At 38.3% G+C, this 14,051-nt stretch overlaps 1 protein-coding gene across 2 annotated transcripts; it reads left to right on the top strand.

Moving 5' to 3' along the window:
- The first annotated feature begins 1,702 nt into the window (after window positions 1-1,702).
- On the top strand, window positions 1,703-13,657 carry LOC104927553 (phosphatidylinositol 4-phosphate 5-kinase type-1 alpha). Of its 2 annotated transcripts, XM_027286849.1 has the most exons (16): window positions 1,703-1,862; window positions 2,221-2,357; window positions 3,652-3,686; window positions 3,902-3,988; window positions 4,578-4,708; window positions 4,848-4,965; window positions 5,296-5,448; window positions 5,848-6,147; window positions 6,238-6,446; window positions 6,583-6,666; window positions 7,348-7,396; window positions 7,484-7,568; window positions 8,801-8,986; window positions 9,134-9,350; window positions 9,964-10,039; window positions 10,126-13,657. In XM_027286849.1, exons 2-16 carry the CDS (start codon window positions 2,309-2,311, stop codon window positions 10,129-10,131), a joined length of 1,785 nt encoding a protein of 594 aa, XP_027142650.1. In that variant the 5' UTR covers window positions 1,703-1,862; window positions 2,221-2,308; the 3' UTR covers window positions 10,132-13,657. The 2 variants fall into 2 exon arrangements, with proteins under 2 accessions (XP_027142650.1, XP_027142649.1); XM_027286848.1 differs by having other exon boundaries at window positions 9,964-13,657.
- The last annotated feature ends 394 nt before the right edge of the window (window positions 13,658-14,051 follow it).

The raw sequence follows: 14,051 nt of genomic DNA, 5'->3' as shown, positions 1-14,051 counted from the left end.
CGTATTGTTTTCTTTTTATAATTATACAATACTTACACAAAACAAACCTACAGAACTACAACAACAACAACAACAACAACAACATACATACTACACACATACGTACATCAGAACTACAACAACAGACATAATATACAAAATCTGGTTAAAAAAAATTAGTAAAATAAAATAATTCAACCAGTAACAGGAAATAAAAGAAAAAGGCAGAAGATTAAAAATTGGAGTAATAATTTGGTTTTTGACTGTCAGGATCTTTTATTAATGTATATGTATAGCTTTACATGCATAATTTTGTCACTGAACAAGCCACTTTCAGTTGTACTATAGTAGTTTACTTCAGTGTTCTAGACTTGTGGACGTAACTTTGAAGATGCATCAGGCTGGCAGGACACTTTTTTAGACTTGTGGACGTAACTTTGAAGATGCATCAGGCTGGCAGGACACTTTTTTGGACAAGTCATCAGCTTTTCACATTCAGACTCCCTCATAATAAACAAAAGCACCATGTAATACAATAAGTGTCCACCAGGGGTCGCTGTTGTCTTGTAATAGTTGGGTGTGTGACATTTACAGATCAGTGATCCAGAAAGAAAAGTGAGCGCGCGCCATAGCATGAATAGAAAAGTGTCGACAAAGTTACAGATAAATATTTCAAACAAAACTACAAGCAAACACAACGCTTATCGCTTGACAGTTTCATTGAGGTGTTTTACGCTGTAGGTGTGACTGTAAGTGAATCAGGAGAGTCATTTGCTTTAAACAGCAACAACCAAAGAATACCGTTTCCTGTTTGGCTTCAAAATAAAAGTGAAACGTTCTAGATCTAAAGCTAATGTAACACAAATATTTACGACCATAATAATAAAATATAATAAAACTTGGTCAAACCAGTCGCACTTTAGGTTTAGGGAGTCAAATAAAATTTTACTGTGTTTGACACATTTACTCCTCCTAAGTACAATATGAGGCAGTTGTACTTCACCTGAGTACTTCCACACTTTATACTTACATACCTACATTTCAGGGGCAAATATACCACTGCACTTCTATAGCTAAGTTTAATATTTTACATACATAACCTCTGATGAACTTGCAAAACATGCTGTGTTATAAATTAAACCACTTAAATAATAATAATAATATTACTTAAGCAATAATAATAACTAATACAATAAGATAATCTATAATGATATAACATTGACGGGACCCATCATCCTGCATTATGAACACATTTACTTTAATTGCTCTTGAATGAAGGACTCTTAATGTATGTTTACGCTGTGACCTTGCTACTCTTATTTAAATAAGGGACTGAAATATTTCTCTTACTTCTGTTTTGTGGTCGTGTTTATGTGGGGCTTTACATGCAGTTTAAAAGGTAATTTCTCTCTTCTGTGTAATCAGTTAATCAGTAATTCACTCAGTTAAAGGATTGTGGTTATTTGTTACTTTGCAAAACGTGGTTGTACGTCACAGTCTGAATTGTTAAACAAATCAACACGTTTTCTACTGTACAACAGTCCTCACATATTGTTTCTAATGTGTTATTTTCTTGTCTTTTTCCATTATTTTATACATTAACTACATTCAACGATATTACATTTTAAAATTAATTATATATATTTTTAGATTTAATCAGGAGTGGTGAACACATTTAGTAAGACGTAGACATTGCGTTTTATTCTGAAAGAAAACGTCACCGGATGTTCTGCTCCTCCTCTGGCTAACAGAGCAGAACACAAACTTCTGCTTCCGCACTGCTTCCTTGTTTATTAGATTTGGGGGAAAACAGCCTTTTAGAGGGTTACGGTTTATTTTTTCTCCCTCTGGAAACGACGAGAGCTCCTCCACAAGACTTCCCAGTGAGTTGACTGTCTGCTTGTGTCGTTGTTCGGTAGTTACGAGCCTGACGGGCTTGGTTAAAGTTAGAAAAAAGTTCAATCAGAGTTAGCCGCTTAGCTTTTCTCGCCTCTCTTTCGTTAAATGTCGCAATGAACACACCTCGCAACAACACACACTGCTCTTACGAGTCATTACTATTTCCCCAGATTGCATTGTTGACCAAATACCGTCAAGTCCGTCAGGTCCTGTTTTATTTCCACAGCAGCTTCTCCATCAGCACAGCCAGTCAACGTGGCTGGTGTCAATATTTGCGGCGTGAAGTCACCTCTGCTTAGTTTCTGTTAATAAGTTACTTTTTGTGTACACACACACCCACAGGCACCGAGCAGAGGCTGTCATCGTTTGATGTCCAGGAGTGGACCAGGATCTGAGTTTCACCACAACAAGTCTTGAGTTGCTGCTCTGAATGGCCACAGCTGCAGAGGAGCCCCCAGGGCTGCAGGGCCCCTCTGGATGTAAGTCCTGTATTATTATTATTATTATTATTATTATTATTATTATTATTATTATTAGGCTGTTATTATACACCTTCTTCTTCTCCTGACAGGGATTAATCACAGTGTCTGACACACATGCATGTACACTGGCAGGTCTCAGCAACTAAGAACTTTATCAGAAACAGTTATTTAGTTAGTTTATCCACTTATATGTCTTTCTATTTCAATAAATAACTATAATCCTTGAATGGTTTTCAGTGTTGGCTCTACTTTTTGTACAGCCAGTGACACTTAAAGCAGTCCAGTGTCTTCATGAAGGTTATTGTTATCAGTTTTTGTTTCAACTTTAAAGCAAATGTTGACTCAACCTCATATTTGAGACCGTAATGTGCCATGTTGTTGAAATGTGTTGAGTTCTACTCTTAAACATGGTGGCCAAAAAAAGTTAGAAACACTTATAAGGAACTGCATTAGTTTGAGCTACCTGATTTCAAAGAAACTGGCAACGGAGCAGAAGTTGCGGGCAGGAAATGAAGCCATTTAACGAAGAACGTTCGAAAAAAGGATTGCCAGCTTCTTCTTTGTCGTACTTCCATAAAATTGTGGCATTCGTAAGAGATTTCAAAAGTAGAATGGTGAAAATCAATGCAGATGACGCCAAAACATCCTGAATTTTAGTCTCTGGTACGTGTCAAGATTCCCATATCATCTTTTTATTAGACCGTCTGAGTAAATACCCAGTTTGTTAAACATGCCTTTTTGTTTTAAATTTGCAGTCTAAGGTGAGATTACCCTGATGACATCACTACGACATCATCAGGGTTGCTTTCTCAGACTTGATAAAGCTCCTCCAGATTTTTCACACGTTGCAGACCTTTAAGCGTAAAATCAGTGCAGTTAAATGTGAATGATTTGCATAATATACATACTATTCAGGTATAAATATATTAACTTTGGTATGCAATTAATATTTGGACTCACGGAACAATAATTCTCAGGACACTCATTGGCCCTGTATGAACTCACTTTAATAGCTTACTTATCTAATTCCTCCTATTCCACGCAAAGACCTGCAGAGTCAGTTGTGGAGGAGACTGTCTTCTCTCAGCGGTAATAAACGAGGTGCGTCTGCATGCTTGTTTAAAAGCACGGCTGCACTCTTTGTTTCCAGCATTAGGAAATAGTGGGAGCTGTGTCGAGCTGTGTTGTTTGATATTAATGCATCCAGTGTTGGAGTTGCTTTTGTGTGATTAGCTCCTCCTTGTGTATTTCATGTATAATTTGTATGTTTTCCACCCTTTTCTCACACCAGATTCTCCTGGGACACGAAAAAATGCTTCACCCGAGGTAAGAAATAACTGATTTGTTTGGAGGAAATGTGTAATCCAGCTCTGTGTCAGTTAGGAAACACTCACACAATAGACAATTTGGAAATGACAGATATTTAGCTGACACATCCTTTATTCCTTCCTCTTCTCTGTGGGTTCATTACAAATTGCTGTAGAATTTCATTCAGTGTTTTCCTCTTGCATTTCTACCTTTCTACCTGTTTGTACCAACAGAATCCGAGCACCAGCATGACTCAGAACATGAAAAAGACTATCGGCCATCGTGGAATCGATCCCACTGGGGAAACAACGTACAAGAAGGTGACTGACATCATTTTCACCACTGGTCACTGTCACAAAATAGAGAAAAATGTTCATCATGATTTCCGAGAGTCAGGGGAGACATCCTTATACATCTTGTTGTGACCAACAACAACAACCAACAGTCCAAATCGAAGGAGTCGGTGCTCATAAGATGACTTTTAAATTATTCAGTCAATCATGTGGTTATTACCACTCTACACTCATTGTTAATGTTAAAAAAATATGTCTCATGTCAGTCTTGTCAAGTCCTGCTGTGGGGATTGCGTATGATTGGTTAATAGATTTTGATCAATCTGTGACAAAGTGCAAGTGTCCAGACCAGAGGCAGCAAAAGAAGTTCTCGTTTCTGTGGTATTTTGTTCATCAGCGACTGTGAGTCAGTTTAAGGATGTAACCAAGACCAAGGTGACAGCTTCATATGTCCTGTTGTGTCTGGCCAACAATCCAAAGACATTGGATTTGTTATGGTTTAGCGTTTTTGCCTTATCAGCTGACGATCTGCATAAAGTCTCTGTCAGTTTAGCATGTCAGTCTGTCAAATACAGTTTTAAACTGCATTTGTTATATTTATTTCTCTGTCCTCCAGACAACATCATCAGCCCTGAAAGGTGCTATCCAGTTGGGTATCACACACACGGTGGGCAGCTTAAGCCAGAAACCTGAGAGAGACGTGCTGCTGCAGGACTTTGAAGTGGTGGAAAGCATCTTCTTTCCCAAGTGAGTCTTTCAGAATTATGAAATCAAGACATTTTGTAAAGAAGATTACATGTGTGTTTTGTTTCCCGTGCCTGTAAGACATTACTCAGCCTTATTGTATGTGTTTTAATCCTCTGCCTGCTCTGTCTTAAACTTGCAGTGAGGGCAGTAACCTGACACCAGCCCACCACTATGGAGACTTCAGGTTCAAGACATACGCACCAATTGCTTTCCGCTACTTCAGGGAGATGTTTGGCATCCGGCCTGATGACTACATGGTATTTTTGTTTACTCAGCATCTGTTTTACTAAAAATGTGCAATATTAGAGAGAGAGGGAGAGAGAGAGAGAGAGAGAGAGAGAGAGAGAGCAAGAGAGCGAGCGAGAGAGCTGTGAACTGTGAGAGGAAAGGAAAGGAGTGGTTGAGGAACTGGAAAGAGTGAAACTGGGGAAGTGTGAAATAATGGAGTGTTGACACACTAGAAGGTGGGGCTGCTGACAATGCTCAGCAGACATCGATTGCCGTCCTGTTTTTAATCTATAAATATGTCGCGTTGCTGTTTGTTTTGCCTCACATGTCTTAACCACTGTGCTCTGCCCTGGTTACAGTGTTCTCTTTGTAATGAGCCGCTGATTGAGCTGTCGAGCTCCGGGGCCAGTGGATCTTTGTTCTACCTCTCTAATGATGATGAGTACATCATTAAGACAGTGCAGCACAAAGAGGCGGAATTTCTGCAGAAACTGCTTCCGGGATACTTCATGGTAAGATATAACTATAAGATGGTATCTGCGGAATAAATGTGCTCATGACTGCCCCCACACATAAAACTTTGGACTGAGATCAGTATACACTTTGTTCCCCATGATAACAGAGGGTACACAAACTTTGTACCGTCTTTTCCAATCCCGGCGCTTACATCCAGCTTCTTCTCCTCACTTCAGCAGTGATCAGTATACAACCAGTATAATGAAACATTGAAAGCAGCATGTCGACAGCTGAAGCAATAAGTCAATTAGTGGACTATATTATTTTGATAATCGATTAATAGTTCAGTCATTTTTCAAGCATTTATGTTTAGATATAAAAATAAAGTTGCAAATTTGTCACTGGCTTGTTTAATATTTCACACTCCTCCATCCATCTTCTCTGCTCTCCTTCAGAATCTGAACCAGAACAAACGGACCTTGTTACCAAAGTTTTATGGACTCTACTGTGTCCAGGCAGCGGGTAAGAATATCCGTATCGTGGTCATGAACAATCTGCTCCCGAGCTCTGTACGAATGCATCTCAAGTTTGATCTAAAGGGCTCCACCTACAAGCGTCGTGCCTCAGCGAAAGAGAGAGAGAAGAATGTGCCCACATACAAGGACCTGGATTTTATGCAGGACATGCAAGAGGGGCTTCTAATGGAGGCGGACAAGTACAATGCTGTTTGCAAGACCATCAACAGAGACTGCCTGGTAAGAACTACAGAATGTGATATTTTTTTATTTATCCGAATGAATTTGTAATCGCTGGTCTTCTTCTTGTGTTCCTTCATTTCCATTCAGCTTCTGCAAAGTTTTAAGATTATGGATTACAGCCTTCTGGTGGGAATCCACAATCTAGATCAGGCTTGTCGAGAGCAGGCCAGCAAAGATGCGGTGGCTGAGGCTGCGGACCAAAGGAGACCACAAGGCCAAAAGTCCCTGTACAGCACCGCTATAGAGGCCATCCAGGCTGAATCGGGGAGCATGGGATCACTGGACACAGAAGACAAGTGAGTGACAGGGTTTTTGTAACAACAGAGAGGTCATGTGTGAGGCAACTTCCTCGTTACAGTTTCTGTCACCGTACAAAAGCTTACTAAGAGGAATGAGAGAGCACTACATATTTCTTTTTGTTTAATTTTGCAGAACTGGAGGCATTCCTGCACGGAACGGAAAAGGCGAGAGGCTGCTGGTGTACATCGGTATCATTGATATTCTGCAGTCCTATAGGTAAATGGTGCACATTAATGTATATCTATACACCCCTCATTCAGTAAGATGGAAAGCCTCCTCTGTAGACAAGTTGTTTATGGCAAATATAACTCCTTATGACAAATGGTTATAAATGGTAATGTATGGCCTTCTATGGAATAGTTTGCCTCAGAGCTTATCAATTAATTTCATTCAATTCATTGCTGGTATGGAGAGTTTTTTGCATATTGCAAAATGACGACGTCAAACGTATTTGATTCTCTTTCCAACTGAGCATCATGTTACCGAAGGTAAATACCTGTTAGTACCGTATATTCTCTCATTTCATCCATTTAACATGATGTTAGACTGTCGCTATCTCTCAGACTAACTAGCTTCAGATGAAAGGAGGAAAGGAAATCAGTAAACAATCAGACTGATAAGCAGAATTGTTATTGGCATCAATAAAAACTTATCAATTCCCAAAATGAACCACAGCCGTGGGTTATACACATACTGTAGATTTGTCAGAAAAAGTGTCTCTTAGATGGAGTGTTGAAGAATCTGAGCAGCAGTGATGATTCTGCTTGAGATCCTGTCCAGTAAACACACATGAATATTAAATCTTAGTTAAATTAACGATAGAGCATGCAGCACATTCAAAGGCTGCTGTGAATGTGTTCAGTGAAAATAATCTAGTTCCTTTGTGTTGTTTTGCAGATTAGCAAAGAGGCTTGAACACTCGTGGAAAGCTTTGGTTCACGATGGGGTAAGATACCTCGGCACAATTAAATCTGTTGAAAAGATATATATATATATACTGTATGTAATCCCTGTAATTTTTCCTTTTCTTTAGGACACTGTATCAGTACACAGACCGGGTTTCTACGCAGAACGATTTCAGAAGTTTATGTGCAATGTAGTCTTCAAGAAGATCTTATGTAAGTAGATCCTGTGTCTATACGCAAGACTGTACACTTTTGGTATTTTAGTGGCACGGCTCACCTGGTGCTGAGAGTTTTCCTCAGAGGAATTGTATTGTTGTCTTGGATGTGAAGAGTTTGGAGTATGAATCAGGGTGTTTTTTTAAGAATAGCATGTGATTTGTTGTAAAAGTTTATTACGTAGACTGTACAGTAGAACTATTTTCCATAGCGCACAGCGGTGGACTGGATTGCTCTGTGTAGTTCATGCATTCGAGTTCTCCATCGCTATTTCCGAGATCAGTGTATATCCGAGGAGGGAGGGTGATGTTTTTATTGGCAGATTGTCACACAGCCAGTGGTATTGTTTAAAGTGTTTGTGACCCATACCAGGCCGGGATCTAAACATGGAGCATCGGCGCTAAAGTTTAGCTGTTTATAGCATGAACTCGTCACAGAGCTGTGTCATTTTGAGACTCGGGTTATAAATTTTAGTCAACATGTGAGAAGACACAGAGAGTGACACAGAGAGTCTCCTGCTGTTACTTCATGTGTGAAACAACGACTCTATTTGGACTTTGTCCAGACATGATCGTGTAAAAACAACATTCAGCGTCGCTCCCTCTCCTCCCGCAACGTGAGTTTCCATGGTTAAGGGAACGCCCTGGAACTTTAGTATGATGGTACAACATCAATAAATACTGAAAAGTTTTGTACATGGTTGATTGCTGGAGCAAAACTTAGAAAAAAGCTAACAAAAAAGAAAGGTGTGAATAGAACAGCTGTTCACAAGCATCCTCCTGTAAAACACTGTCCATTAGAGAACATGGTCATGTGTGGAGTGGTGCTGAACTCTTAGGCATTGTGTCATTTCTTTAGCAAATATCAAGTAGCGTAACTCAAATGATGTAGTTGGATCTATCTGCAGTGTTCAGTTGACTGACAACAAAAATCACATTTCTGTGCTGCTAGTATGCCCAGTACACAGCTCCAACCGACTCCCATCACCCATTGAGGTTTTAAAAAATATTTAGAAGGTATTAAAAAGGCATTAAATGGTAATAAATTTAACCTCAGAAATTCTGCATAAACCCTGTGAATACAGCGGTTTAAATATCCTGTCAGGAGCAGGTGATAACTCTATGTTAAGGATTTTAAAATAACACAATTTTGTTTGTGGGAACGCTGCTGTAAAGTTTAACCCAAGCAATTTCTGGCTTTGTAATTAACACTCTTCCTTTTGTATACAGTGAAGGCTTCCCCATCTAAAAAGCGCCGTGCACTTGTACATGGTCCTTTGAAAAAGACAGCTGCCTCTGGGCCCGGTCTTGGCCCAAGAGACTTGCTGTTGGCCCAAACTGGCAGCAACAACCAGCACCATTCACTCCAACATCAAGTCAGCACTGAGCCCAAAGAAGACACCGAAGGAGACAACGGTAAGACTTGGAAACAGGTTTCAGCTGGGGAGTAAACAAGTAAGAACAAATTTCTTGGACTTTGAAGATAGTTCCAGCATGTACCGGCATGCAGAGCACTTCTTTCACAAAACAGAGTTAACAGAGTTTTCCTCCCATCCCATGCAGCCATGCAGTCAGGTCGTCCCGACCTCCTCCCAAAGACCTTACCGCCCAGCGAAACTGTTGGCAACACTACTGAAACCGCCGCCGTCCCCTCCTTGGAAATCCCTGGATTTGCTCCCACAAGTCAGCCTCCGCCTCACTTTCAGGATACCAGCAGATCAATGGCAGTGGATTTAAATAACACGTCGAGCAAAGACCATGAGCAGAGCACCCCCAAGAGGTAGGAGGGAAAAGTACACATGAAGATCAGTATTTAACTATGAGAGACTCACAACATGCATATTTAAACGAGTTTAGTTATTGAACATTTGCTGGATCTCAGTTCCCAGGACTGTACTGTGCCACTGGATAAAACAAGAAATTCAAATTAATCATGTTTGATTCTGGGAAATTAGAGGAGGAAGCAGGAAGTGCTTTTCAACATTTTATGGACAGAATGATGAATTTATTAGTTAAATTAACAGCATCTTAATCGAGAATGAAAATAATTAAGATTTTGGCTTGGCTTGGGCCTCAAAAAGTGCTTTCTTTTTATACATACCACCACTTGTGTTGGCAAAAACCAGTGCTGTATTTCAGTCGTAGACCTGTTGTTGGTGGAACAAAGGTTACCAGAGAGTCTGAAGTAAAGCCAAAAATGTCCCTTAACCAGAACCTCAGGAAAATCAACATTTTAAAGGCCATGCAGTAATTAAGAATCTCCATCTGGTAAACATAGAGTTTAGAGTTTTTTTAAACATATATCGAATTGATGTGCTTTTAACATATACATAAACTGTGTTTAGTAGTTTAATAGTTTCAACACAGTCACTTACACTGCCCTTTTGTTGCAGAGCTCTTGAAGAAAGTATCGGTGTTGAGGACGTGATCTCACTCAGTGACATTGTTCCTAATGCAAGTAAATGCTCTGTAAGTTAAATTTCTTCTCTGTGATACTTTTTACTTGTGCTGAGTATTTTTTTCTTTTAACCAGGCTCATTGCTTTTGGTTCACAGCTGTAGATGTGCGGAGGAGAAATGGACTGAAACAAATATGGAGGATGTTATGAGCATGGAGAAAATGTTACAGCTCCCCTTGGTTTGATTTAAAGTACCACTTTTAAAAAGGTTATTAAGTTTATCAGCAATACCAAGTGGGACATTAAATGTTTTTTTTTGTTTTTGCACTTTCCAAATCTCAACATATAGTATGAGCACATAAAGTGGGTGGTTGTATTCCGACACTAGAAATTGCGGGTACATTAATGCTGTGGTTATTAAACACTATTCATCTCATAGGAATGCTTCTATGCACAACCAAAGATTGTTCTTGGCACGGATGTGCTCCAAGCAGCCAGCATTCAATGGAGAGCGTTACATGAGGACTTTGCCTTATTTGAGAACAAAGCTTCTTTATTTAAGGGTAGTTATTTCAAACTCATTGTCTGCTTCTTTTTTTTGTGTTTACCAAGTTGCTGTAGCACATCCTCATTCGTACTTGGCTCTGTAAGTATTTGTCCCATCACCGTCCAAGGCAGAGCGTAGAGGACAGTTCCTGCTATATGTTTGACTTAGATGTTTTGTTGCAAATCTATAATATTTGGACTGGGAACTCGGTTTTAAATAAAATGTTTTATTTTTTAAAGAAATTACTGTATTCACACGAGGTGAGCTGCCATTTTTCAAAGCTTACTCTGAATGCAAATCATGCTGGAAACCGAGGTGATCCTCAGTTTGTGGTTTCTATTTAACCAGCTGTTGTAAAGGACCTGTATGACTGTAAGACTGTGAATCCTAAATGTCATCTCTGTTCGTGTTCAGGTCAAAGGCTTATTTCAAAGGGAGTTTTTTTTAATACACTGTACCATCTGATACCAGTTTCAGATTTAGTGTAAACTGGTCCAGATGTGACCAAAGTACTGATTCTGAGTTGACCTGGGGGCCTGTCTCATGAGGCAAAACTAGTAAGTTATTCAGCTAAGTTTGGCATGAACCTCGTATCCTCGTGTCAGTGTCACAGGGAGACCTTGAGATCCAATTGAGTTCAGTTGCCATGGCACCAGACCAAACCAGCAAAAACGCAGTTTGTGTTTTGAGGCTTTTTGGATCATTGTGTAGAAAAGAAGCACTTGCTCAGAGCTCAGTCGCCATGGGAACATTTTGACTTTTTGTTCTTACAGGATGAACAAAAACACAGCATTCACTGAAGAGCACAACATGACATTATTATAAACATTGTACAATCACTTTTTTTAACATTATAATGTATGATAGGTGATTGGAAAAAATAACTTAGTAAATGTGTGCAGTATAAGCAGGTGGCTTAAAAACAGAGCTTCTAAAAGATCAAAGTGTAGCTTAGAGGTACCTGAGTAAATATAATTGACTGTTTTTATTGGTTTAGACAGTATGTACATATTCTAACACTGGTCACTTTGTAAGTAGGGATATTTCCATGCATTGCACCCATTAATATGAGTACATAAACAATAACAGGTTATTGGCACTGTTAATGTCATTTTATGCAAAACATCTGAACAACATCCCCCACGGATATCATCAGTTGTGTAACTACAGCACCAGCAGTTTCACACCTGTAGTTCTGCAAGTTCATCCGGTGCCAAGTAGAGGCAAAAAGTGCCAGCAGTAGCTTTAGGCCTGAAGATGTAGTCACTTAACACCATCTACAGGCAAAGAGAGTAACCGCAGTTCTGTCACAGGTGGCACCTTACAGCCAGTGAGTGTTAGAACTGTGTGTGTGTGTGTGTTTTCTGTTTTTATATTTTACGTTGGTACTTTACAATATATAGAGTATATTGTAGAATGGAGGTAAGCGGCTTGCTTGAGTGTTTTTGTCTTAAGCAGATTTTATTTGTCCAAAGGAACAAGCCGGGGTGGGATTCACAGGCCAAAAGGAAAATGCAATGTAGGTTAGCAGGAGTTTTGACTTTGCTGCTGAATATTTGAACAATAAATGTAGGCGTTGCTGCATTTTCTCAAACTATTTTACACTTTTCTACTATTTGCAGTAATGTGTTGCTCAAACTTAAAAAAAAAAAGAAAAAAAAAAGCATTGCATAAACTCAATTCATTCTATTTCATTCCACTCTAGGCTCTGTATGTCAACCACATATTAAAGCATAGATGATTTATGATGTATACTATTTGGTTGTTATATTATTGTTATATCCTTTCCAGCTTTTTGTATCCATGATCCTGATTTTTATATCCGGTGGGTTGCATTTAGTGTTTCCTAAAAATGTCTCACATGAATTGGTTATATTAATTATAATATTTAACCTTTGTTGCTGCAGTTTCCCGTCAGGGTGAACATTTTTCACGTATTAAACTTGCTTTTGTTGATGTAGCACATGATCGGTTTTAGTTCTGGTTAACAGAGGCCGTTGTGTGAGACAGGTTATCCACAGTCGCAGTGTTAAGTGTAGTGCAGCTGATAACTTAGAGAGACATTTTGGGGACAGGCCCCAAACTATCGTATTGTTGCTTTTTTTTTTTTTTTACTAGCAAACATGGCGATGGCTGCCTGATGTGTAAAAATACAACATACAAAACTGTTTGTCTTCTTCTTGTGACTCAGACTGGGAGATGTAGTTTCAGTAGTTCAATTCAAGTTGGTCTTAGCACCCAAAACATGTCCAGTGTTTTAACTTGATGTGATAGTTGGATCTCATTAAGCTGCCAAGTTTTACTGAATTGTTTGGTAGTCATAAAAATAGAAATGTGTTGGAATTTTGAATCTGACAAAATAATGAAAAATCAATTATTTGAAAGATGCTTTAACTATGCAACAAATGTCTGTTTACTCCATCTATATTCCTGAATGAGCAGACTGTTCAATGCATTCAAGTAATTGACTCAATCTGTCAGACATAAAACTGTATCTTACTGTACAAACTCAAGCAGTTACACACACAGCCTATGAACCAAACCTGTAAATAGTCATATGTATTATAGTATTTATTATAGTGTGTTGCTTTGGTTTCCACAATGTTTATTAATGGTGATGATTGATTAAAAACGTGCCTTTCTCTCGCACAGCAAACTAGGTATGCAACTCTGAAAGAGTGAATCTTTGTTCTTTGTGATGATTTCCATTTATTATCGTAACAACTGTTAAATTATCCATTTTTTCTGTGTTCTTTGCCTTCTCTTGCCTTTGAATTATATACAATACATGTGTGCACAAATGTATACAAGAATCACAACAATGCCTTTCACAGAATATGTATTTAGTCATGTTCTCTCTTGTGTTCTTTTGGGGATGTCTTGTTTTTTTTGTACACTTGTACCTGGAGTTATTAAAGCAAAAAAAGGCACATTACTTTTGTTTCATTATCTTGCGTAACACAGATCATCTTTTTTTTTACGTCTCTAGTGCTACTCAATATGACTACAACGAATACTGTAAGACGACGTTAATTTGTCAGCCACCAGCCATTTTACTGTTTTACTAACAATTAGGTACTTTTATTTTATTAGTGTATTATACACCTATGCAATGTTGCATATCAATAAACTATTTTATGGGGATGTTGGACTTTATTTACATCTTTTGTACATTGACTGGACTTTATATGGATATTATGATATATATTTTAAAACATTATAACAGAGTATTGTATCCACTACCCAAGCCTGGTCTGTATTTGCAGAATTATTATTATTATTATTATATTCTTATTATTTATTATTTATAATAATAATAATAATAATAATAATAATAATAATTAATTAATTAATTCTGACAGCTGAGTAAAAGCCAGTTAAGCCATTAAAGTAAACAATCTAATAACAGCACCTTTCAATGACAAGGCAACTCATGGTGTTTATAAGTCATATGACCTTATAAATGAAATAAATAAAAAAAATCAAAATAAATCCATTTTAGTTAAGTTGTTAATGTCAAAATAGTCTGTTTTATT

Source organism: Larimichthys crocea, chromosome XIII, assembly GCF_000972845.2.
Source record: "Larimichthys crocea isolate SSNF chromosome XIII, L_crocea_2.0, whole genome shotgun sequence".
Lineage (NCBI taxonomy): Eukaryota > Metazoa > Chordata > Actinopteri > Sciaenidae > Larimichthys > Larimichthys crocea.
Note: the sequence above shows the minus strand (reverse complement) of the source record. Positions and strands in the feature narration are given on the sequence as shown.

Bases quoted from the DNA above. Each gene is read 5' to 3' on its own strand.
- LOC104927553 (XM_027286848.1), top strand. From the start codon at position 2,309: ATGGCCACAGCTGCAGAGGAGCCCCCAGGGCTGCAGGGCCCCTCTGGA. The intron at 5,449-5,847 runs GTAAGATATAAC...GCTCTCCTTCAG, and splicing joins TGCTTCCGGGATACTTCATG to AATCTGAACCAGAACAAACG. The intron at 7,569-8,800 runs GTAAGTAGATCC...TTTTGTATACAG, and splicing joins AGTCTTCAAGAAGATCTTAT to TGAAGGCTTCCCCATCTAAA.